Raw genomic sequence first — 26,251 nt, forward strand, 5'->3', positions numbered from 1 at the left:
AGCTCACGGGGGCGAATGAAATACTAAATGTGCAAGGCGAGGGCCCCTGGTGCAGCAGCACATCCCCACAGCACGGACAATGGCATCCAGCTCATCTGTCACCATTCCAGAGGCTCCAGCTCTCCCTTTCCAGGCTGGACTTCCCTGCTCCCAGCCCACACTCCTGAGGATAAGGAATAAGAAATAGTAATGTTTTGTTGTCCCCCAGGAAGTGACCAGCGATTGGGTCCCTGTGACCTTCTTCCAACCCCCAGTGTTGATGGCCCCAGGGACCTAAAAATGCCAGGAACATTGAGTTATGGCATCTGCAGCACTAAAATTTAGCAGGTCTGTGGCTGGCCAGGCAGGGGCCTCTGTAGCTTAACCCAGCGCCTAAGGCCTGGAGGCCCCCATGGGGAGGGAACAGCTCAGGAAGGACACTGAGGCCTGATATCTCCCAGGGCAATGGGGAATTGGCTCTTACTGGGATGAGGCCTTATCTGCCTCAGTTTGTTAATACAGGTCAAAGAATTAGCAGATTGGAAGAGCCTCAGAAATCATCCAGGCCAACCTTCCATTTTACAAAAAGAAAAACTGAAGTTTGAGGAAAAGAGGAAGCCACTTACACAAGGTCTCATCTCTCAATGAGACTAGACTCCAGGTGTCCAGTGTAGAGCCCAGTAAGTACTCTTTCTACCCGCTGAGTGATCCCCCAAATCTCCTTCTTAATGATACCAGGTAATGGGCCTGCTCCACATGGGCCCAATGGACCTCATTCACAGGGAGCAGAATCTATTCCTAGTCCCACCTTGCCATCCATGAACTGAAGAGCATGAGGCCACTTCGTAGGATGGTACCTTGGTCATGTCCCTTCTCTGACTCTTAGTTCCTTGCCTGTAAAATGGGGATTTAAGAACCAGTTTCCCAGATGGCTACTGTAGGGATCAAATGAGATCACGTATGTGGGGCATTTTGTAAACCGTGAAGTGCTATCCAAATGTCAGATATTATTAAAATGGTGTGAGGTTTGAAGGTGCACCAGAGGGAGGAGGTCACAGGTGAGGAGGCTATGCACGAGTGAAAACCCACAACAAAATGAGGCTGAGGGCCTGCCTGGCCACCCCATGGACCTGACTGATACTAGGGGCCACCAGCAGAGACTGGCAGGCAGCAGGTCAGACCAGCCCAAGCCCATTGGCCTGAGAGACTGGCTGCCTGCTTTGCCGTGTGTGTGTGTGTGTGTGTGTGTGTGTGTGTGTGTGTGTGTGTGTGTCCCTATCCGTCCTCCTAGGTACTCCAGGGAGGCTAGCCTGGAATTTGACTGGCTTTTCCAGGGGAGCATTTGGCAGGAGGGCCGTGTATGGTGCTGGGAAGGGACACCTTGCTTCAGGCCAGCTCACAGACCCACAAGGGAAAGCCTGCCAGCCCAGATCCCGCTGGGGACCTCTGGGTGTCCCTGCTTCCTCGGGGACCTTACCTTGTACTTGGCTGCGAGCAGCTCTGTGGCCTGCTGCTCGCGCCGCAGTTCTTCCAGCATCTTCTCCTTCTCCTCCAGCAGCTTCTGCTTCTCCTCGCTGACCAGGCTTCGGTCATCCTGGATGGCCGCCTTCTCTTCCTCCAGCCGTTCCTTCTGCTCCTGCAGGTAATTCTCCATGTTCTTGTCCAAGGCGGAGTCCAGGATGGGCTGGGGCGGGCGAAGGTTGTTGTTGTTGTCATCCTCCTCTTCAGCCACCCAGGCCTCGATCACTGGCCCCTCCGGGTAGCCGGCTGGGGCCGACACGGCCTTCTTCCGACGACTGCCCTTCCTCCGGAGCCGCTTCCCCAGCATCCCTTTCTTCTCTAGCTGGGCCTTCAGGCGGGCGATCTCCTCCTGGAATTCCCTCAGCAGTGTGTCCTTAGGGTCCTCGTTCACCCGGGGCCTGTTCTTGATGTTTTTGGCCCGGTTGGCGAAGCGCAGGGTAGAGAGGCTCTCATCGTAGCTGTGAGAAGCTGGCCCCAGCGTGGCCACCATAATGGTCTTGGCATTCCCCCCGAGAGAGTCCTGGAGCAGCCGGGTCAGCTTGGAGTCCCGGTAGGGGATATGGGTGCTCCTGTTGCCCGCCAGAGCAGCGATCACGTTGCCCAGGGCAGACAGCGAGAGGTTGATTTTGGAGGCTTCCTTAGGCCTCTCCCCACCCCCACCGCCCCCTCCACCACTGCCAGTACCTGTGGACTGCGTGGCAGCCCCTCCAGCTGTGTTGGGGCCCGCCTTATTCTGCCTCTCACTGCCAGCCAGGTCCACCAGGTTGAGCTTGCCCACACGGATGTGGTCCTGGCCATCTGAGCCACGCTCACTGCACTCCACGGTGATGACGAAGATGGCGTGGGAGCGGGAGCTGACCTCATTCATGTGCGTGCTGCCCACTGCCCGGGTCTGGTTCCCCAGGTTCATCACATGCTCGATCTCCTTGACATTCTTGGTGACAAAGGAGGAGAGGTCCTTGATGTAGACACCGGTCTCTGGGTTTTCCTTCAGCTCCAGCCTCTTGCCGGGCTCCTTGGAGAGCAGGTCTCGGATCTCCTCCTGGTAGATCTCCAGGTAGGAGGCCCGGACCAGGTACTGCTGGTTCTGGGAGCGAGAGATGTGGGTGAAGATGTGCTCAAAGGCGTTAGGGATGACCCCACGCAGCTCGGGCTCCACCCAGGTCCCTTGCATGGTGTAGGTCTTGCCAGTGCCCGTCTGGCCGTAGGCAAACACCGTGCCATTGAAACCCTGAAGCACCGAGTCTACCAGGGGCCTCACAGTTTCATCATACAAGTCAGCCTGCTTGGAGCTGGCATCATACACGGCGTCAAAGGTGAAGGTCTTGGGCAGCTCCCCCAGGGCAGCACGGGGGTTCCGCAGGGTCACCTGGCCCAGTTTCACGTCCATGGTCAGGATTTGCTCATGACCAGCAGCCTCCTCCTTCCGGCTGAGGGGGCGGCACCGGGCCACCACCTTCAGGGCCTCACTGGCCTTGGTTTTATTGGCCATCTTGCTCCTGTCCTGCCTGCCCCAGGGACCCGTCGGTAGGCTGGGCAGTCCTGCGTCCTCCCTAGGTAGGTATCAGCGGGGCCGGCCCAGCCCCGAGGCGCCGCTCTTCAATCCGCATGCAGCCTCCGAGGGTGGGGATGCTGGGAGGTGGCCCCGCCGCCGCTGCAGTCCGGGCCTCCTCCGCTCTCTGGTCCTCGCTGCACCGGCCGGACAGGGAGAATTAGGCAGAATCTCCGGGCAGCCGCGGGAGCCGTGCCGGCCGGATGGCAGTGCCCGGAGCCTGCCCCATGCTGGGGCAGAAGAGCCCAGCCGTAAACAGCTAAGGCAACAATGAGATAAAGGAAGAGGAAAATGGGATGGGGGTGGGCGGCAGAGCTGTCTTCTCAGCCTCCTCCTCTAGGGATCCATGGCGGGGGCTGCGGGTCCTGGGCGGCCGGGGTCTCGGCCCTGCTGAGGGCAGAGGCTCACCTGGAGTCCTCCTCCCCAGCTGGGGGGTCATTCATTGCAGCCAGCGCTGCTGCCGCTGCCGCTGCCGCTGCCTCTGCCCTTCCCCGCCGCCACCGGAGAATGAGAGAAAAACAGAAGGCGATGGGGCGGAGCAGCGGCGGCGAGACTGATGTTGCCGCTGCGCTGCGGCCCCAGCTAAGCCTCCGGGCTGGGGTGGGGCGCGGGGCGGGGCCGCGGGACGGGAGGCGCCAGTCCGCGGCAGCCAGTGCAGCCGGGACCGGGGTGCATCGCCGATCAGCACCCTTAGACCCCTCCGGAATGACAGACTCTGGTGCCGACTCAGGTCCTGCGCCCACCAGGCGGGTGGCAGCGCAGCCACCGCCCGCCGTCACCCCACGAAGCCAAGCATGCTGGGAGTTGTAGTCCCGCCTTTGTTAACCCGGATCTGGCTGGTCGCTGCTGCCTTCTCACGTCGGGGAGGCCCCTCCCTCTCTGGCATGAAACTCCCAGAGTGACTGCTGAGGTTTCAGCCTACCTGGTGGGGGAGGGGGGATGACCCACTACCCACATGTGTTGCTCCACAGCCACCATCCTTGACTCTCCAATGCGCCTGCCTTTCTGTCTGCAAACAGGTATGTTTCACCCTTCCCTTCAGGGTCTCCAGTTATCCTAATTCCTAATCTTTTCCTCTCCCTACCCTGGTTTACTTCTGTCTTCTTCTTCTCTCTCCTGGAGCCACCTTCCAGCTGATTTTGTCCTCACCTTCTCTCCCCACATGCACCCCTCCTCCTCCACCAGCCTTCTATCCTATATAATAAAAGGCTAATATGGAAATAGACCAAACAACTGGTTGCTATGACATGCACTGACCACCAGGGGGCGGAACATGGAGGGCGTTGGCTGTGGCAGGATGGTGGAGCAGGTGAGCAGGGGCACCAGACCAAGGCGGGGCACCAGTTGCTGTCATGAGGGCGAGCCTCTGGTAGTTACTGAAAATTCTTTGCTCCTGTGCAGTACGCGTGGTCCTGCACAGAGCTCGCACCTGCTGCTGGTGCAAGCCCTGTTTGCACCCACTGCTGGCGCCCAGCGCCTGCCCAATCGCTCAGTGCCGTCAGTGGGTGCAAGTGGCGGCTGCCAGCCCCGATCGCCCCTGAGGGCTTCTCCACCTCCCCCTGCTCCTGAGGGGCAATCGGGGCAGCAGCCACCACTTGCACCCGCTGCTGGTGCTGGGCCCAATCGCTCCGCACTGTCAGTGGGTGCGAGCGGGGCCAGAGTCAGCGCATGGGCAGACAGGGGACCGGAGCCCAGGGCGGGAGGGGCCGGGCGGGGGCACGGAGGATGGGCCAAGACCCACCCCTGTGCCCACCACAGCCTCGCAGCCCACAGTTCCTTTCAAGGTGCATGAATTCGTGCACCGGGCCCCTAATATCGTATAAAAGGCTCTCCATCTTCTGACTCTTGCCTAACTTCCTATCCTCCCCCACAGCTACTCTCCTATGAAAAGTCTGTGTTCCAGACATTCCTTCCTTCAAACCTCGCTTGCTAAAACCCAGGCCCCATTCAAGGAGCTGGAACTTCTTGTCCTCAAGGAGTTCACATTCTAGAAACCATGTTTTGTTTCCTTAACAGGCTGTGCTGTGTTGCATCTTTGTGCCTTTGCCCAGAGGACCCTGTCCCCGTTGTGTACTTGGCGCCCTGACACTTGGGCAGTTCAAGCACCTCCTCTGTGAAGTCTTCCCTGACCAATGTCTTTCCCATAGCAGAAAGAGACACATAATTTGCATTAAAAAAACCACTCACATTCCAGTTCCAGTTTTGATCTTCATCCAACTGTGTGACTCTGGGCAGTCACTTGCTTTGCCCCAGCTTTAGTCTCCTCATCTGTTTAAGAAAAATTGGAAAGGGGGCAAGAAATAGTATCTATTTCTGGGATGGTTGTGAGACTCAACGAATGAATCATAAAGTATTGCACCAATGAAAAGACTTATTTTAAGCAAGCCCTTAATAACGTACATGACCTTGGGTTGTCTGATAGCTCCTGCTTCCTTGAGCATCCTGGATAGCCCAGGCCTATGCTTGCTTTTCCTCTTTGGTGTCTTCATAGTTTTCCCCTCTAGGATACAAATCACTTATAATTCTTCAAATCCAAGGACAAAGCCAGTATCCTATCCATGTTCCACTCTGCAGAGTGGAGCTGAATCTGTGGACTGGGCCCCAGTTGTCCTTCTCCTCCATAGGAGATCCAGATAGAGGAGACGCTGTTATCTGAAACTTTCAGGCCATTCATGGAGGCACCAGGAGAATCTGTCCATACAACATTTTCAATCATGTTATTCTCTAGAGAGCCTAATTGCTTGTTCTTCAACTCTGCAGAACCCATCTCCTTACTTCTTCCCCATCTTCCAGTCCCTAGGACCTGAATGCCAGCTCAACTGGAAGCTTAAGGCTTAGCTGGTGGCTGGTCCACGTCTGTAACTTCTTGGCCTTCCTCAGCCCTCTCTTTCTTTGACCAAGCTTGACTGCTTGTGATGAACTTGGCTTTCGAATCGATTCTTGGGTGGGTTTTTGGCTTTGTACACTATCCTCCCTTGGCTCTGGCAACCTGACTTCTGGATGGACGATTTGGCTGCTGAACTATTTTCTTGTTGCACTTGGCTTTGGTTTTTGGACTACCCTTTCTCTGCTTTGGCTAACCCACCTGACTCTACCGTGCTGGGTAAACAGATCCTTTCCCCGTTCTCCCCACCTGATGTCTTCACCTGACAGGGCACTTGTCCCAATCCTCCCATATGGGAGGGATACTGGATTCCCATTGCTTACGTGATGTATGACCCTGAGTAAAATGTTAAACTTCTGAGCAGCTATTTCCTTACTGGGAAAAGTGAGGATAAGAATGCTTGCCTGACTCACAGGGTTTACATGAGGATTAAATGAGATAATGTATGTGAAAACTCCCAGGGCATAGAAGACATTCAAGAAATTGTAGTTTTCCTTCCTTTTGTCCTTTGCATTCAGGTTGCTCACATTCTTTGTCTCCCTTTTCAGCACTGTCTTCAGCCATCCTTCTTTCCCGCACCCTCTTACACACTCAAGTCTCCAGCCATTCTGGTTCACTTAAGGTCCTCCAAACAAGTAGCTTTTCATGTTTCCGTATCTTTGCTCATGCTGTTCCTCAGCCAGAAATGTCCTTCTAACTTTGTCCCTGCCTACAGAGCTTCACCTTCAATTAATTCCATAACTTGACCTTACATGGCTTCTACTTCTACAGCTCAATAAAGACTTCTCTTACGAGGAACATCAGTTAACTCTGTGGCCAATTCTAGCGGGCCCCTTTCAATAGGAGCATTTGACATAATCCACTTCATTCTTTATCAAACTCTCACTGCCCATGGTTTCCATGATTCTGCACTTTTCTGGTATTCTTCCTACAGCTCCCAGGAGTTCTGGTTGCTCAATATCAGTCTCCTTCACTGGTTGATCTCACTTAACCCCAACATTAAATGTTGGAGTTCACTAAGGCTAAATCCTAAGCCCCCTTTTTCTTCCAATGTCCCTCTCTGATGATCACTACAGCTTATGGGTTCAGTTATTGTCTAAGTGATTCCTAAATTTGTATCTCCAGTCCACACTTCTCCTCTGAGTTCCAAGTTATATGTCCAGTTCTCTAATGGACATAGCCACTTGGATAGTTCCCATACATATGAAATTCTACTTGTTCCTCTAGGAATGGTCCTTAGCTCTGTAAACAACTCTTTCCCCACCCTCACTATATCCATTCAAACATAAATCCTATCAACTCAACTTCATAAATATTTCTCAGATCTATCTACTTCTTCTCCAAGCCATTATCTTCTCTGGCCTGACCTCCCATAATACCTCCAATCTGGTCTTCCTAGGTGTGCTCTTGTCTCTACCCATCCATTTTCTATAAGGTAATCTTTTAATAACACATGATTAATCATACCACCCAATGCTTAAAACCTTTCAAGGCTGCTCTTAAGGTAAAACCCAAATCATTAATGCAGCCCCCAAGGCCCGACATGACCTGGTACCTGCTCATATCTCCTGTCACATCTCATGCCACTTTCCACCTTGCTCTCTGGGCTGATATAACAATGGTTTTCTTCAGCTCCTTTCCAGCTTCCTACCACAGGGTCCTTACACATTCTGTTTCTCCTGCATAGAACATTTATCCTCACCATCTGCCTCGGTGACCTGCTCTTCATCCTTCAGCTCTCAGCTTGAATGGCACTTCCTAAGGGCACCTTTATTGACTTTCCCACCTAGTTTATGCCCCTTTGTAATATGTTCTCATTGTTCCCTGTATTTCTTTCATAGAAGTTAGCATAATTATAATTAAATGGTTATTCACCCACCTCCTCTGTTGTTCTTTGAAGACCTAATATATCTGCTTCATTCAGTTTTGTATCTACAATGACTAGTCTAGTTCCCGGCATATAATATGTGCTAAGTAATGATTTTTACAAATAAATGAAATAAATAAAAGCCCCTTATGAATATCACCTCTTCTGGGGATCTTTCTTTGGCTTTCCTGAGGCTACCTTCTAACTAATCTTTACTTTTTTCATGATCCTGCTGCTCATTATTGAACTAGTCTTATAGTACTCATCATAGTCTGACTTATACTATGGTTAACTGCATATGTCTCCTTCACCATAATGTATATCTCCTGAAGACAGGAGCTGTGGGTTTTGTCATTGTGCCTCATTTACCCATATCTAGCACAGTACCAAATACACTTTAGGTAATCAATATCAATTGCTAACCAAGTGAATGAATGTTCCAAAACCTTCAGGGCAAGAAAATGGGAAGGCAAAATGAAGAACAGTAGTAAATTATTAGATTTGTAGAATACTTTACAGTTAATAGAGTATTATCACATATATTAGAGGCCCAGTGCACGAAGTTCGTGCACAGGGGCGTGTGTCCCTCAGCCCAGCCTGCACCCTCTCCAATCTGGGACCCCTTGAGGGATGTCCGACTGCCCGTTTAGGCCCGATCCCGGTAGGATCGGGCCTAAACGGGCAGTCGGACATCCCACTCACAATCCAGGACTGCTGGCTCCCAACTGCTCACCTGCCTGCCTTCCTGATTGCCCCTAACCGCTTCTGCCTGCCAGCCTGATCATCCCCTAACCACTCCCCTGCCAGCCTGATTGATGCCTAACTGCTCCCCTGCCAGCCTGATTGCCCCTAACTGCCTTCCCCTGCAGGCCTGGTCCCCCCCAACTGCTCTCTCCTGCAGGCCTGCGTCCCCCCAACTGCCCTTCCCTGCAGGCCCGGTCGCCCCCAACTTCCCTCCTCTGCTGGCCTGGTCACCCCTAACTGCCCTCCCCTGCAGGCTTGATCACCCCCAACTGCCCTCCCTTGCAGGCCTGGTCCCTCCCAACTGCGCTCCCCTGCTGGCCATCTTGTGGTGGCCATCTTGTGTCCACATGGGGCAGCCATCTTTGACCACATAGGGGCAGCCATCTTGTGTGTTGGAGTGACAGTCAATTTGCATATTACTCTTTTATTAGATAGGATAGAGGCCTGGTGCACGGGTTGGGGCTGGCTGGCTTGCCCTGAAGGGTGTCCCGGATCAGGGTGGGTGTTATCTTGGGGCATGGGGTGGCCTGGGCGAGGGGCCTGTGGTGGTTTGCAGGCCGGCCACGCCCCCCTGGCGACCCAAGCAGAGGCCCTGGTATCTGGGATTTATTTATCTTCTATAATTGAAACTTTGTAGCCTTGAGCAGAGGCCAGGGCAGGCCAGGAAGCTTGGCTTCCTCCAATGTCAGGGAAACCCAAGCCTCTGCTCGCTCCGTGGCTGCAGCCATCTTGTTTGGGTTAATTTGCATACTCGCTCCTGATTGGCTGGTGGGCATGGCTTGTGGGCACAGTGGAGGTACGGTCAATTTGCATATTGTTCTTTTATTAGATAGGATTACTCACTTGATCCTCACATCAACCCCAGGAGAGGGGAAAATATTAATATTCTCTTATTGTAAAGAGGATTCCAAACTTCAGACTAATTAAACGACCAAGGAAGGCAAAGTCAATCTTCAGACTCCAAATCTGCAACCTGGGGTTTTTCCCTATGTCAAGGGGAGAGCTTACCATGGAGAGGGCAGAACAGGTGCTTCTCAGTCCTGGTGTGAATGACCGTTTCTTTGGAGTCCTGTCTTTGGCTTGGTAGGAGGCAGAAGCTTCCTTCCTGTTTCTCCTTTGACAATGACCATTATTTTTTCCCCAGGGGATTTCCACACCAGCCTCTTCTTCCAGCATGATCCCACTAACAGAGTGAAATTATACCAAGAAGACTAAAGTTAGCTCTTTAGTAATCCTGGGGCCTGCAAATTTCCATATGCAAGTAATTCAGGATTTGAGTTTACCTTGTAAAATCAAGTTCTGCCAGCAGATGGAGACATGAGTATGTGACAGAATCCCTGGATGAGCTACAAGTTTCTGGCCTCTCAATCATTGCGACATTATCTGATTCAAGAGACACCCAGTTGTGTTCAAATCTAGAGTACTAATAGTTCCTCCTTTCCTTCTTTCTCTGCTGTAATTTCTGGTGAATGGGATTTGAGTCAACTCCCCACCCCCTTCCCTAAAAGAATAGAAAAATCTAAATATTAAAAAGGCACTGTTTGCCCAGCCAGTGTGGGTGTGGCTCAGTGGATTGTCAACCCATGCACCAAGAGGTTACTGGTTCGATTCTTGGGCAGGGCACATGCCTAGGTTGTGGGCTCCCTCCCCAGTATGGAGCATGCAGGAGGCAACCAATTGATATTCCTCTTGCATTAATGTTTCCATTTCTCCCTTCCCCTCTCTCTAAAAATCAATTAAAAAATTTTTAAATGCTCTGTTATTGGTAGCTTTGTTGAGCACCTAAAAGGTGGGTACAGATGTTTTATTTAACCTTCACATTAACCCAGGTGGTAAGTGGCAGTACTAAGACTTGAGCAGTACTGAGACTTGAGCCTAATTTCTCTAACTCCAAAGCCTGTGTTCTTTCCACCACTGGGCCCTGAGGTTTAGCTCTCAATCCATCCCCTAGCCGAACTAACTCTACCTTCTTTCAACACTTTCCTGCCTCTGCCAGCCTCAGGGGTCTCTTCCCTTCTTTACCGCCTTTGACAATGAGCATCTGCTTTTTTGTTTTATGATGTGATCATATCACTATGAAAATATTCTGTCTCCCCAACTGCATTTCTTCTACTTTGCTATACTTAAGTTTCTCACTACAAAAGTAATTAAAGGTTGCCCTGGCCAAAGGGTTGCTGGTTTGATTCCAGTAAGAGCACATGCCCAGGTGGTTCGGGGATCAATTCTTGGTAAGGGGTATGCATGAGGCAGCCAATTAATGTTTCACTCTCACATCGCTATTTCTCTCTTTCTCCCTCTCCCTTCCTCTTTCTATAAAAATCAATAAAAATTTATATTTTTAAAAAAGTGATTGAAGAACATGTTTTGAAGACCTTTCACTATATTGGGTTTCTTTTCTTTTTTCCAATCCTCATCCGAGGATTATTTTTTATTGATTTGAAAGAGAGAGAGAAAGAGAGAAACATTGATTGGTTGCCTCCCGTAAGTGCCCTGACCGGGATCGAACCCTCACCTAAGTATGTGCCCTGACCAAGAATGGAACCCAAATGGAACTCAAACCAACCCAGCCACCTGGCCAGGGCTGGGTATCCTAAGTTTTAAAAATATTATACACATTGTCAAATCCATTTCCTCTTACTCTACATGCAGTCCATCAACACATCCTATGTGGGTCCTGCCTACAAAAATCTACCAATCCTGACTCCACAACCCTGTGTGCCACCACCACTACCACCCTAACCCATGCCACCTTCCCCTCTTGCCTGGACACCATGGTAGCCTTTTAGCAGGAAACCCTGCTTCCACCACCCTGCTCTCCCTCCTCCACTGAACAGCCAGAGTCTTCCTTCTAAACTATAAATCAAATCACACCCCTTCCTGCTCTAAACTTCCGATGCCCTCTCATCACTTTCAGAATAAAATCCGAAGTCCCTCACCAGGGCGCTCAGGCCTTCCACAATCGATCAGGTCCCTGGTTACTTCTCCCATTTCATGTCTTCATACTCTCCCCTCCCCTCTCCCTGATCCAGGAACACTGGCCTCCTTGTTCTCAGGGCCTGCCAGGCACATTCCAGTCGCAGGGCTGTGCGCTGCTCTTTCCTCTGCCCGAGGCTTCTCCCACGGCTGCTCATGGTTCTCTCTCTCATTCAGCTGTGTTTTCAAACGTCATCTCCTCAGCGAAGCCTCCGCTAGTATCCCTTCATCACTGTCCCACTCTTACTATCCTTTGTTTATTCATAGCGCTTGCCACAATATAACATTCTAGATGTTTCTATGTTTGTGTACGGATTATTTTCCATTAGAAAACTAGCACCGTGACAGAATTTTATTCTGTATCCCAATGTCGGGAAATATGACCAGTTCATCATAAACCCCAGGAAGCATTTGTTTAATGAATAAATGGGTGAGTGAAGTTATTAATAGCCAATCATTATGTTGAATGTTGCTTAACAGTGTAAATTGTTTTCATTGTGAAATATTAGGTGGAACCATACGCAATCGCCATTTTGTAGGTTAAAAGTGGTTGAATATTGTCAATTTCACCCATTTCAGTTGCATTACCACTTAAATAATTATTCTAAAACAACAGGCCAAAAAAAGGGACATTGCCAGGATCCCTGGAGTCCCCTGCATCTCCAGACTGCCCGTCTGGTGCCCTTACGCTGACTCACCACCGCCAATCAGCGATCAGACCAAGGTCCTGGCTTCTGCATCCTGGAATGCTGCAGGGGCGGTTTCCTGGTGTGATTCACCAACAGCAAGAATGTTTCAGCCTGACACAGAGACTGACGTGGGGAGGGGGACTCGGTGTCCTCAGGCAGGAAGCTTCCTCGGAGCCTCCCAGTCCCCAGAGATCGCTGCCTTTCTGAGCTCACGATCTCTTCCATCCCCAGGGTTATTGTGTGCCCCCAAGAAGGTGCTCACTCCGTCCTCTTCGCTGTTATCTTCCCCGCGGTGCCGTTTCTCCAGCTGTGAGCAGCTGCAGGTCAGTGGCATGCATGAATTCCTCTGCCTTGCCCTAACCCAGTGGCTGGACAGGGATAACACTCCATGTGAGAGTGAGCCAGCCGATGAGGTTTGTGGGGTGCTTAGGCATTAGCGCATTTTGTGGTTAGAATCCCACCAGGAGGAGGGAGTCCAAAATGATCCCAAATTCGCACCTCTGGCCTATTGGTTGACTATTGTCACGGAGGAGTGACAAAGGGGCCGGGGTAAACTCCCACGGCTCTGGCAAGTAGACTTTCAAACACCAAGCCTGTGTCTCACTGGCGAAGGCTTAAGTATCCTCTGAAATAGCTCCACCCAAAGGTCATGCTAACTGATGGAGAAGTTAATCCCCTAAGAAGATCCTGACTGTACCCTCTGAAGGTTTAGAATCTAAACAGAACAGCAGCTGGTACGTACTGGGAGCAGAGTGGCTCCAGGAGCTGGGTGCAGGTCCCAGCTGGAGTCAGGAAACCTGAGCTCAGGCCTGGCTCTGCCACAGTCCACCCCGTGACACTGGGCCTCCTGGTGACTTCAGCTCCTGAGCCTGTGCCCTTATATGCCCAGCAAGGGGCAGCCGTGCCCAGGCACTGCACAGAGATGGCGTCAGAAGAAATGACACATTATATAGAAAAGTACTTTGAAAAGCTTAAGGTGCTAGACCGACATGAAGGGTTATTAGAAAGAAGAGTGCTGAGCGATGAACGGGGCGGCCTCAGACACTTCTCAGTATAACTTGCTGGGGAGTAGAAACAATCCCGTGTTTGTTCAGTGCTTGATCATTCACAAAGCGTTTCTCTAGGTTCTTTATCTCACCTGAGCCTCACAGTGACCCAGCGAGGCAGGCAGGGTGGGGATTATTTCCCTTGACCACTGATCAGATGAAGAAAAGGAGGCTTAGAGACCATGATTTTCCCATGGCCCTGTAGTCACAGACTTAGGATTAAAACCTCCCTATGTAGCTCTCTCTGCTCATGATGGGCCCATTATGGTGTTCTCTCTCTGTTTCAGTTGCTGTAACCCCATGAGGCAATTTCCCATAAGACCTGTATGAACACATCCTAGCAGGCCCTAGAACCCCCATGTGACTGGAAGGGGTGCGGCAGGAAGGGGGAGAAGAGTGAAAAGGGGGTGTGGTTATCTCATGAGCAGTGGGAAGTTATTAAAGGTTTTAAGCAGATAAATGCTATGATCAGGGCTATATATTTTTAAAAATACTTACCTTTCCACTTCTTTTCTTTCTCCTTCTTTTATGCGTCTCCCCTCTTCTTTCTCCTTTTTATTTTATTTACTTTATATAATTCCCTAGGAAGAAAAAGAAAAGAAAATTTTGGGACCTTCCATCATGAGAACCCTTGAGGTTGATTCTTGTACATCCCCTAAACAGGAATCGAACCCACAACCTTGGTGTGTCAGGACGACTTTCTAACCAACTGAGTTACCTGCCCAGGACTCCCATTATTTTCTTTAAAAAATTTTATTGATTTCAGAGAGGAAGAGAGAGATAGACACATCAATGATGAGAAAGAATCATTGATTGGCTGCCTCCTGCACGCCCCCTACTGGGGACCAAGCCCACAACCCAGGCATGTGCCCTTGACCAGAATCGAACCTGGGTCCACAGGCCAATGCTCTATCCACTGAGCCAAACCGGCTAGGGCTAATGTCTCTTTTAAGTTGGTCAAAAACCTCAGGAAGCTCCCTATTCCTTGTCTAATTTTCCCAGCAAGCCTCTAAGGCAAACTCCATCAGGCTGGCTCACCATGCTTAATAATCCTCTCCCATACTGCCTTCCCTCTAGTCATTACACCGAGTCTAAGAAAACCAGAGCAAAAACATAAATCTACTTCTGGTCCCCTTTCAGTTATTGATTAACTGTCTGAATTTAAACATATTGTCTAGCTTTCTGAATCAGTCAGGATTATTTTGTTAGCAAGTAAGAGAAATCAAATTAAAACTGGCTTAAATCAAGAAGGAGATGTGCCTGGCCAGCATGGCTCAGTGGTTGAGCGTTGACCTATGAACCAGGAGATCACAGTTAGATTCCCAGTCAGGGCACATGCCAGGGTTTCGGGCTCGATGCCTACCGTGAGGTGTGCAGGAGGCAGCCATTCAGTGATTCTCTCTCATCATGATGTTTCTCTCTCTCTCTCCCTCTCCCTTCCTCTCTGAAATCAATAAAAATACTATTTTTTTTTAAAGAAGGAAATGTAATGACTCGCCTCTCTGAAAAATCCTAGGAAGAGTCTAGCTTCAGGCACAGCTGGGTTTGAAGACCCAGACAAAGTCTCTTGGCTCCGCTTTCCTCTGTTTTGGCTTTATCCTCTTCCCCGATTGTTCCAGGAATCGTCTGGATGCCTCATTCACCAGCTTGGATCACATGTCCATCCCTAAACTACTGCGGCCGGTGGTAGGCTAGGCCTGGTATGCTCACCTTGGACTCAAGGGTGGAGTCAGAACCCTTGGTTGGTCTGAGAGTGGAGAGAGATGCCTTCCCAAGAAAATTCAGGGTTCTAGTTGCTGAAGGTGGGAGAGAGGGCTGCTGAGCAGACAAAATCAACGGATACTCTCCGGCTCTCACTTCCTTTGTGAATGGGAATCTGTTCTGCAAAATGCTTAAGGATGTTGGGGGGCTGGGAGAGGAGGGCGGAGACGGGGGGGGGGGGGTGAAGATTAGGGCTATGAAGGTTTTTTGGAAACTTTAAAATTCAGTAGAGAACTGCCTTTTTCCAGCACCGAGAGCCTTTTGGGCACCTGTGGATCCCCTCAGCATTTAGTTCTCCTGCTTCACTTAGCAATGACTTAGAGATGGTCTTTCATTATCTTGTTTATTTGTTGTTTAGGAATATTACAGTGTATCCGACAGTTCTCTACTCCTTATAAGGCACAAGCTACAGTGAACACATTTTAAGTGTGCAGGATATTCCTTTTGGTTGATTCAAGAGTTTGACCTAGCTAGGTTGGAAAGGTTTCTACTCCTATCATAGTTAACTTGGTCCCAGGGCCCACAAATCTCCAGTTGACATCTGGTCTCATGATATATACTTAGTTCCAAAGTTCTGGTGAAACTATGGGCACCTTTCCCAGGTTCCCTGTCCTGGCTTTTGTCTCTTCCTTGAGGAGGTGCCAACTTGCCAGAGCTACTCCCTTTGTAACCAGAGCCAACAGATTCTCCCTCTGCCATGCCCAACTCTTCCACCAGCCCCAATTTCTACTTTCAGGAATACAGGGTCTGATTTTTTTTTTTGGTTTTGTGTGGGGGTTTTTGTGTGTGTTTTTTTTTTTAACGAAGTAACTGGAAGGGAGGCAGAACTTGAATATGAACCCAGAAGAAGCCTTCTTCCCTTTCAGACAATGGATAGTTCCTTATGGCCCAATGGGCGAGCCCCACCTCAACCACTGAATTCCCTAAACAAGCATACAAGACACACATACAGACAAAATGTAATAAGGGCTTAGAGACAAACAGCATCCACCCAAAGAGTCCCTTTCCTTCAGAGGGGTACCCTTCACTCTGGCAGGCCACGGCAAAGACATGTGGGGGCCCTGGGATTCTCCTTTCATTTTCTTGTGCCTTCAGGAACCACCCCTAGTGGCCCCATTTAGACAGATGGGGCACAGCTTTCCATCCAGGTTTACCCAGTTTTCCCAGGCAGAGGAGTGTGCTGAGGCCGCAGGCAAGAGAGGAGGCCCAAGACAGAGGAAGGACAGGGTGTTGCTTTCTCAACTTGTTGAGACCAAAGTTGTGTAGCAAGACGAGCTGGAGCACGCTCAGCATTTCTCCTTCCTGACTTGGGTTTCACCTCGGCCCCAGTTCAGTGGCAGCCCTCTTGGCTCAGAGGGCTGAGGGATCCCAGAGGAGGAAGCTTGTACAATCCCTCATCTAGTAGGGTGGGGGTGGGGTGGAGTTTTATAGTAAGCTTCTAACGAAGGCTGAGTCAGTTATATTGCCCCAAGTCTGGAGTTGGCTTCTCTTGTTCCTCTACCCTACTCACCTTGCCCGCTAATCACACCAAATTTCTAATCACCCCTGACCATGACAGGCATGATTGCTGTACAGATTCATGGGTAGTGCACCACACAGTTCCTAGAGGTGCCATTCCCACAGACGAAGGAGTGAACAGCGCCTCCAAGAATCATGTACAACTGTACCAGGCAGCCCTGAGCCAAGATGTTTTATGACTTTCTTCCTTCCCATATATTGCACCCTCTGCCGAGAACACCCTTGTTTGCCTTTCTTCCCATCATCTCTTCACCTGGGGAACCATCCAACAGTTAGCTTTCAAACTCTCAAACAATGTTGAGGAACACATATGTAACAACGGAATGCTTTTGGAAGTGCTCAAAGCCACTGAGAAAAAACACCTTAATACAAGAGTCTCAAACCAGCACACTATTAGCTCCTTCTGCCTGGTAGTTTTATTATGCCTGTGGTGTTTTATGAGATGCAATATAAGTAAAATTTATCAAATGGATAAAATGAAAAAGACATAATAGCAAGTGTTGGTGAAGATATGGGACACCTGGAACTCTGATACAATGCCAGTGGGAATGTAAATTGGAATAACGACCGTGGAAAGCTGCTTGGTGACATCTATTCAAGTAGAAGAGAAGCCTAGCCTATGATTCAGCAGTTCTATTCCTAGAAATACAAACAGATAACACAAAAAACTGAGCAAACATGATCATAGCAACACTATTCATAATAGCCCCAAACTGGAAACAACTCAAATGCTATCAACAGCAAAACAGATGAAGAATATGATATATTCATAAAGTGTAATGTTATACAGCAATGAAAAGAAATGAATTATTGCCCTAACCGGTTTGGCTCAGTGGATAGAGCGTCGGCCTGCAGTCTGAAGGGTCCCAGGTTCGATTCCAGTCAAGGGCATGTACCTTGGTTGCGGACACATCCCCAGTAAGGGGGTGTGCAGGAGGCAGCTGATTGATGTTCCTCTCTCATCGATGTTTCTAGCTCTCTCTCCCTCTCCCTTCCTCTCCGTAAAAAATCAATAAAATATATATTTTTTAAAAGAAATGAATTATTGCTTCACAATAAAATGGATAAATCTGACAAACATAATGCTGAGTGAAAGAAGCCAGACATAAAAGAGTACACACTACATGATTTTATTTATATAAAGTTCAAAAACAGACACTATAGTGTTAGAGATTACAATAGCCCTAGCCAGTGTGGCTCAGTTGGTTGCAGCATCATTCCATATACCCAAAGGTGGTGAGTTTGATTCCTGGTCAGGGCATGTACCCAGGATGTAGGTTTGATCCCCAGTCAGGGCATGTGCAGGAAGCAGCCAATTGATGTTTCTCTCTTCCATCGATGTTTCTCTAATCTCTCTATTTAAAAAATCAATAAAAAATATATCTTTGGGTGAAGATTTAAAAACAACAAATGCACAGAACATTAGTTAGCTGATACAACCTTAAGCCTTACATACATGTACCTGGAGTCCCGGAAAGGGGGTGGGGTGAAGGAGAGGCCAGAAAAAAATATTTGAAAAAAATAATGGCTGAAAAATTTTCCAAATTTGGTAAAAACTATAAACTCACACGTCAAAGAAGCTCAACAAGCCCCAAGCAGAAAAGCATAAAGAAAACTTCACCAAGGCACCTCATAATCAAATTGCTGAAGAAAACTAATGATAAGAAAATGTTAAAAGCAGCCAGAAGGAAAAAAAAACACAGATTATGTGCAGAGGAACAAAGATAAGGATGCTAGCAAACATCTTGGACACAATGCAAACCATAAAAAATGTGGAGAAACATATTTAAAACACTGAAAGAAACACTGCCAACCAAAAACAAAATACCTTTCAAAAATGAAGTTGAAATAGACTTTCAGAAATACGAAAGTGAAACTCTGCTTCTGGGTGTGCTAAAGACTATACTGCACAACTCTTGCCTGCAGAAAACAGTCATAAAAACCTGGGTTTAATACAAAAGGAACTACCTAAAGATACTAAAGGAAAAACAGAATTGGACAGTCTGCCCACCTCTCGGACTGTCCTCACTGAATGGATAAACAATCTATGGTATGCCCATGCAACGGAACACTACTCAGCAATTGAAGGGAACAGGCTACATGCACAATATAGATGAATCTTACAAGCATGATGCTAAGAGAAAGAAGCCAGACACAAGACTCTGTAATGTATGGTTCCATTTATATAAAATTCTGGAAAAGGAAAAGCAACAGTGATAAAAAGTAGATCAGTAGTTGCCAGGAGCCAGAAGTTGGAGGGGAAAAATTGACTGCTTAAGGGCCAGAAGGGAAATATTTGGTGTAATATAAATACTCTGTATCATGATTGTGGCAGTGGCTGCATTTGTCAAAACTCACTGAACTGTATACTAATAGGTGGTAGATTTTATTGTGTATAAGTTACACCTCAATAAAGCTGACCAAAATAAATAAAATAAAATAAATAAAAGGCTCACTTTACACATATAGATGAACTGCTTGTCTCCTCTCTGCTTCCGGCATGCATGAGTTTACAATCCCTGACTAGTATTTTATGTTTTCAAAGCTTTTCATAGCCTTTAATGTGCTAGCTGAGATTTGGAAACATGAGAACTGGCCTTTCAGAATTTGTCTTCCTGAACCCCAAGAGACAGCAGAAGTTATACAACTTGTTAAGATGTAAGAAGAGGAGTGGGGCACGTAGCACGAGGCCCAGGCTTCCACTAGCTTCGGCACATTAGGAAAAGTGTCTCCTTCCTTAAGGAAAAACCATTGTCAGTATATTTTCTGCACAGCCTTAAGGTGGCATATGCTGGCTCGGCTCCGTGGTTGACTCAGGCAGCATTCCAGGGTCCTAGCATGGAACATCCTTGGTGAGACCCAGGCATACTCACACCCTTGCTCTCTCCCACACAGCCCATTGCCACCTTCCCCCCCCCGCCCCCCAGCCTGCTAGGTGAACTATGTCAAGTTTAGAGTTGGGGGAGGGGAAGTGTTAGAAGTTGGGCCTCTGAGAGGAACAGGTGGTAAGAGACAGACCTCAGTTACACCACAGTGCCTTTGAGACAGGCATGGCTGTGCACTGGCTGTGAGTGCATGCAAGCATTTGCTCTCAAGTCTGTGCATAGCTGTGTATGCTAGTGGGGGGTTCCGTAGATGGGTGCTGCTCCAGCCAGGAGGCCTAGAATGCTTACCTATCTTCACTCAAGTTGGTCGTGTATGTTGCCTCCTTCAATGTTCCTGGTGGCCTTGGGGAAGGATCCCTAAAACCTCTCTTCTTCCTAAGGAGAAACTCCTACCAGTCACCTGAGAAAAGGCAAGAGGTGGAGGTGTCAAATCTCCTTTCTTTCCACACCTTCCCAAATGAGTCATTATATCAGAAATGTCTCAGGTCTCCATGCCAACTTCTCCACACAGTACCGGCAGGACCTGGGAGGGGGTGGGGGAAAGGCAGCAGAGGGAGCCTTCTCTGCCCTTCATACCTGACCACCCAGAAGTCTCCTTCTTCCCTCTGACATCTTCTCTCCCACATAGCACAGATGTCAGTCTTTGTACTTCACATGGGTGCCAATAAGTGACAGGAGACCTTGGTCTAGTGTGGCCCCCTTCCAGGATGTTCTCTTTTCAGTCTTGCAGATGCTGGACCTCAAAGAAGGAATTGCATTCTTACGCTTCAGTATTCAGATGCTCATCTTTCCATTACATCTTGCTCCTTCTTTAAAAAAATATATTTTTTATTGATTTCTAAGAGGAAGGGAGAGAGAGAAAGAGATAAAAAAACATCAGTGATGACAGAGAATCATTGAATGGCTGCCTCCTGCAGGCCCCACAATGGGGATCAAGCCCACAACCCGGGCGTATGCCCTGACTGGGAATTGAACTATGACCTCCCGTTTCATAGGTCGATGCTCAACCACTGAGCCATGCCAGCCGGGTTTTTTTTTGTTTTTTTTAAACAAATACATGTTGAGCAACTATGCTACCATGTACTGGCTAGGTGCCAGTGATATTTCAGTGAACAACAACAACAACAAAAATATATATTCGTGCCTTTATCTATCACATTCAGTTTTTAAAGGCAACCTAAGGACAATTGCCTTTACCAAATACTTTTTCCTCCCTATCTTCACTGTCAAAGTAAATCTTTGCCCTTCAAATCTAAGCTCAAATAGCAAAGAGACTAGAAGGTTCTCACCAAATTGTTATCAGTGGTACCTTTATGGGTGGCTTTAATTGCCCTTTGTTTCTGTATTTCTGAAGTTTCAACGTTTGTTATTACTTTATTTTTTTTAAAAAAATATATATTTCTTTATTGATTTCAGAGAGGAAGGGAGAAGGAGAGAGAGATAGAAACATCAATGATGAGAGAGAGTCATTGATCGGCTGCCTCCTGCACACCCTCCACTGGGGATTGAGCCTGCAACCCAGGCATGTGCCCTTGGCCAGAATCGAACCTGGGACCCCTCAGTCCACAGGCTGATGCTTTATCCACTGAGCCAAGGCTGCTAGGGCTGTTATTACTTAAAAAAAAAACAATCACCTCAGTTTAAATACTGCCTCCGCAGGGGCACTTCCCCGGACTACCCCTCTCTCCAGTATGACTTAGGGATTCCTCTTCTGTACACACAGCACCCTGCACTTTCCTCTCTCCTAGACATTGATGAAGCACAGGAACCATGAGTGTATGCATCCTCCCTTGGACTGTGAACTGGAGTGGAGGGCGGGGAATATGTCTTATTCATTTCTGAATTCCCAGCTCCTAACAAGAGGCATGGTGTAAGAGTTGTGTTGAATGAACAAACGGATGAGGTTATCCAGTCCTGGCCTCAGAAACAAGGCTGAGGTCCAGAGACCAGACCTTTGGTGGTGAGTGTAGAAACTGAAACACATTCTCTCAGAGTCTGGGTCAGACTAGAGGGGAAATTTGATGCTGAATCCTTTGAGACTGGGCTAAAGCTTAAGTCTTCCTGGTGAAGGTGAGAGGGGGAGGTTCACAGAACCTGGGATACAGCTGAGCCTGTAGAAAGGAATTCAGTAACCTTAGGTGTGAAATATCACAATTTGAAATTATCTATTGATTTTTGTTGTTATTGTCACCTCTCATTAGCGTGTGCACTCCATGAGGACAGGGATCTTAATCTGACTTGCACCATAAGGGCTCGGACCGATGCCTGGCACATAGATGGCACTCAGTAAATATTTGTTGAATTAATGTTGAATGAATAAACTCACTCTAAACCAAACCCATGAAAGAGAGGCCGGACGCAGCATTATTCATTCATCCAGCAGAATATAATTGACAATAGGCCCAGAGAAAGCCCAGTCAGCACATTTTTTACTCTGTGGGAAGGCGTACTTCAGAAGCCACAAGCAGATCTGAGAGTTGTTTGGTAAATACAGAGCTGGACTAAGGGGACTTGGAAGATCTTAAGAGACTGTGTCACTGAGCTGTGGCACCCTGATGAGTCATGCTTTCCCACACGGGAACAGACGTCCCTTGCCAAACAGGATTCTGCCTTGCCCAATGCTGCCTTCTCTTTCCTGTCACTGTGGGAGAGACACTAACAGTCTGTCCTCTCTCATTCTCCCCTCTCTGTGCTCCCTATTGGTCATAATGCTTCAGTCCTTTAGGCTTGACATCGAGTCACATCACATCCAGGATTACACAGTGTCCCTTATTGGCTATATTTTCCATTGTGGCTTCCCAATGAGATTTTGGGCACAATTTCACATACCCTGCTAAAGAGAAACAATCCTAGATCCCAGATCAAAACCTTCCACTGTCTGAGTTGCAAAGTCACTCAGTGTCACTGTACCTCAATTTCCCTATGTTTAGGAGATGAAATACTATACCTTTTCCATGTATCCCACACGGCTGTTAAGCCAAAGAAACTGAAGATTATGAAAGTGAGTTGCTCAGAAGTTGTGCTTTGACCCTTATAATCAAAATTCCATTCCAGATTTGCCAGTAATGAGTTACATCACAATAAGTAAGTCATTTTGTGAGATACTTAGCCCACTGTTTTGTTCTTAATAAGCCTTCAGGAAATATTTATTATTAATATGAACTGAGACACTTTCCCACTTTCCCAAAGAGCATGCTTGAGGGAAAAGGTCAGTTGCTCTTCAGGTAGCTATTGTGTTTTTGTTTTGTTGAGTTTGCTATATAAACTTGACACCATAGCTTGAATGGTTTGGAAAAAAAGAGGGTATGTCAGAAGTAGCAGGAAGAATGAAGAGACCTGGCAATATGGTAGCAAGGGAGAAAACTTTTGGAGGAAGAACAGGTCTACCTAGTCAGATGGAGGGATCTAATTAAGTATTGCTTTATGATCTGTGATGTAATCCTCTTCTCCATTTTCCCATGAGGCCTTCAGTGAAATCTCATTAGTCATAAATACTGTTGCATTTGAATGTATTGGGGGGGGGGGGTGCAAACAAAGTGCTCAGCCTGTCCTTGATGGGTACAGGGAATAAGCTGATCATCCAATCATCTTCTGGTTATATTATCACTTTAAAAATAAGGGGGTGAATTATGTGACCATATGGGCTCTCCCAGTCTTAGTGGTCTATGATTCTATATATGGAAGATATAGACTACCACCAGGAAATTCTTTTATTTATATATTTAGTTATTTCTGAGAGAGTAGGGGGTATTTGGGGAGAGAGAGAGAGAGAGAGAGAGAGAGAGAGAGAGAGAGAGAGAGAAAAGAAACATCAACTTGTTCTACTTATGTATGGATTCACTGGTTGACTCTTGTATATGCGTTGATGGAAGATGGAACCCACAACCTTGGCATATTGGGAGAATGCTCTAACCAACTGAGCTACCTGACCAGGGTTGCCAGGAAATTCTGATGCAGTAGGTTGGGGTGGAGCTTGTGAATTCCCATGAAAAAATGTTTCCTGGATTATTATGATGCACACCAAGATGTTGGCATCATTGTACACATACTCATCATATTCTATAGTCAAATGTTTAATCACCCACAGAAAAATCACCCTCCTCCTCAAACTCTAGCATGCAACACTGCTGACAAAAACAATTGGGTGTGTTCAGAGAATATAAACTCACATTAATATTGTTCTAAGTAAAAACATGTTTATAAAAATATAGTTGTATCAGTAGGGGAAAGAATACAACAAATGGTGCCAGATGCAAAAAAAATGAAGTTGAACCCCTCCCTCATACCATATTAAAAGATTAACTCAAAATGGATTATAAACCTAAATGTAGGAGCTAAAACCATAAAACTCTTAAAAGGCAAAACAGGAGTAGTTCTTCTTGACCTTGGATTAGGCAGTGGTTTTTTAGATATGGTGCCAAAAACACAAGTGAGAGATAAATAAAAAAGGTAAATTGGACTGTCAAAATCTGAAACTTTTGTGCTTCAGTGGACACCATCAAGAAACTGAAAAGGAACCCCACAGAATGGGAGAAAATATTTGCAAATCATATATCTGATAAGGGACTTGTATCCAGAATACATAAATAACTCTTAAAATTAAAAAGACAACTCAATTCAAAACCAGGTAAAGGATTTGAATATACATTTCTCTATAGAAGATACACAAAAGACAGTAAGCACATGAAAAGATGCTCAAGATTATCAATATTAGGAAAATGCAAATTAAAACCACTAGGATAGCTAAAATAAAAAAGACAGACAATAACATGTGTTGCTGAGAATGTGGAGAAACTAAAACTCTTAAACATTGCTAGTAGGAATTTAAAATGGTGTAGCTACTTTGGAAAATAGTTTGACCGATCCTCAAAAAGTTAAACATGAAGCTACCATATGGCTCAGCAATTCCATTCCTAGGTATGTAACAAAGAGAACTGGAACATATGTCCACACAACAACTTGTATATAAGTGTTCACAGCAGCATAATTTATAATAACAAAAAAGTAGAAACAACATAAATGTACACCATTCGTGCATATATAAACAAAATGTGATATATCTATAGAATGAAATATTGTTCATTCAATAAAAGGAATGAAGTACAAATTCATGCCCAAACATGCAAAACCTTGAAAACATTATGCTAAGTGAAAGAAGGCAATCACAAAAGACCACATATTGTATGCTTCCATTTGTATAAAATGTCCAGAATAGGCAAATTCAGAGAGACAGAAAGTGGATTAGTGGTTACTAGGGGTTAAAGGAAGGTGGGGGAATGGAGTTTGGGGAGTGATGGTAATGGATACAGTTTCTTTTGGGGACATGAAAATATTCCAAAATAAGATGGTGGTAATAGTTGCACAATTCTGTGACTATACTGACCACCACTAGATTGTATACTTAAGTGAATTTTGGATGTCTGAATTATATCTCAATAAAGTTGTTATAAAAATAATGTTGTATATACAACATGATCATACAAAAATTATTATATGAAATAGAACAGTTTAGATTATGCATTGCTCAGCCAATTACATACACACACTGTGTTAGTCAGGACTTCTTTTGCAAGTGACAGAAATTCAGCTTAAACTGGATTAAGAAAATAATAGAATGTATTGGCTCACATAGCCAAAAATTATAGGGGTTGTTGGCTTTAGGCGTAGCTAAATCTGGAGGCTCAAATGATGTAATTCCAGGATCCCTTTCTTTCCATTTCTCAGCTCTGCTTTCCTCTGTGTTGGCCTCGTTCTCAGGCAGACTCCGCCCAAGTGGTGACAAGATGGCCACCAGAGTCTACACAGGATTACAACCTTCCAACTTAGCAGGGAAAGAAAAAGCCTTTCCCAACAAAAATCCAGGAGTAGACTTTGTCATGGACTAGCTCATGTGTGTGGCCAGGGATGTGTGACTGGCCTGGTATTACGGTAAGGGACAAACTATAGTGAGTTATTGTTGATGCTATACATGTCCAAATTGGATTTTTTTAAAGCATGTGATCTTTGGGTGTTTTGGAAAAGAAAGACGAATACTTGGAACCGATTTTAATTCACTTAGAACAAATGGATCAAACTCTTAACTAAACAAATAGATTGCAAAAGTGGCAGGAAAGGATAATGCTTGAAATTTGGCATTTCTATTTTTGCAAGGTACTAGACAAGTCTTTCATGTTATCCTTGTAAACAAAGACTGGATAACTGAGGTGGGTGGAGTCATGGTTCATTGATCAGCCATTTCCAAAGAGGACTGACTGATGGGTCAACCTAATGGATGGTGACCCATAGAGATCTGCTCTTAGTTCTGACCTGGTTGACCTGTTTATTAACTAGTTAGTTATAGGTACAGAAATCATACTTATTAGATGGAGACAGAGTACAGGGCTAAGAGCAGTTAATATGCTGGATGACAGAGGCAAGATACAAAATAATTTTCGTTTTGGATAGTTTCAAACATTCACAAATGTGGACGTTATAGTATAAGAAACCCCATGTGCCAATCATCCAGCTTCAGCAATTTTCAACTCACAGCCAATCTTGTTTCTTCTATACCCCCATGAACTTCCCTTCCCTCATTTTGTTTTGAAGCAAATCTCAGGCATCCTACTTGCTAAAACCAAACTCTAACACTATTATCATACCCAAAAAGAAACTTCAATAATTTCTTAGCATCATCAAATATCCATTTCCAAATTTCCAATTGTCTCATAAATATACATTTTGTATATATTTTTTTTGTTTAAATCAGGATACAAACAAGACTCTCACATTGCAATTGGTTGATATGTCATTAAGCTTCTTTCATTCTTTTTAAAAAATGTATTTTTATTTCAGA

General features: G+C 46.7%; 1 protein-coding gene and 1 long non-coding RNA gene across 2 annotated transcripts in view; both read right to left on the reverse strand.

Moving 5' to 3' along the window:
• The window catches only part of KIF3C (kinesin family member 3C), a 40,276-nt gene extending 26,448 nt beyond the window's left edge, over positions 1–13,828 (reverse strand). The window contains exons 1-4 of the mRNA XM_079792729.1: positions 13,754–13,828; positions 9,556–9,730; positions 5,240–5,320; positions 1,457–3,974 (exon numbers count right to left, since the gene is read on the reverse strand). Of these exons, the coding sequence (XP_079648855.1) occupies positions 1,457–2,992 (1,536 nt within the window). The 5' untranslated portion in view covers positions 2,993–3,974; positions 5,240–5,320; positions 9,556–9,730; positions 13,754–13,828. The remainder of the gene's footprint in view (positions 1–1,456; positions 3,975–5,239; positions 5,321–9,555; positions 9,731–13,753) is intronic.
• A 3,233-nt stretch (positions 13,829–17,061) lies between these two features.
• LOC307112248 lies at positions 17,062–20,162 on the reverse strand. Its single transcript, XR_013814685.1, has 3 exons — positions 19,996–20,162; positions 19,708–19,819; positions 17,062–19,367 (listed from the first exon to the last, which is right to left on the reverse strand). It is a non-coding gene; the product is annotated as an uncharacterized lncRNA (long non-coding RNA).
• Between the last annotated feature and the right edge of the window lie 6,089 nt (positions 20,163–26,251).

This window comes from Cnephaeus nilssonii (assembly GCF_951640355.1).
Source record: "Cnephaeus nilssonii genome assembly, chromosome: 15".
Lineage (NCBI taxonomy): Eukaryota > Metazoa > Chordata > Mammalia > Chiroptera > Vespertilionidae > Cnephaeus > Cnephaeus nilssonii.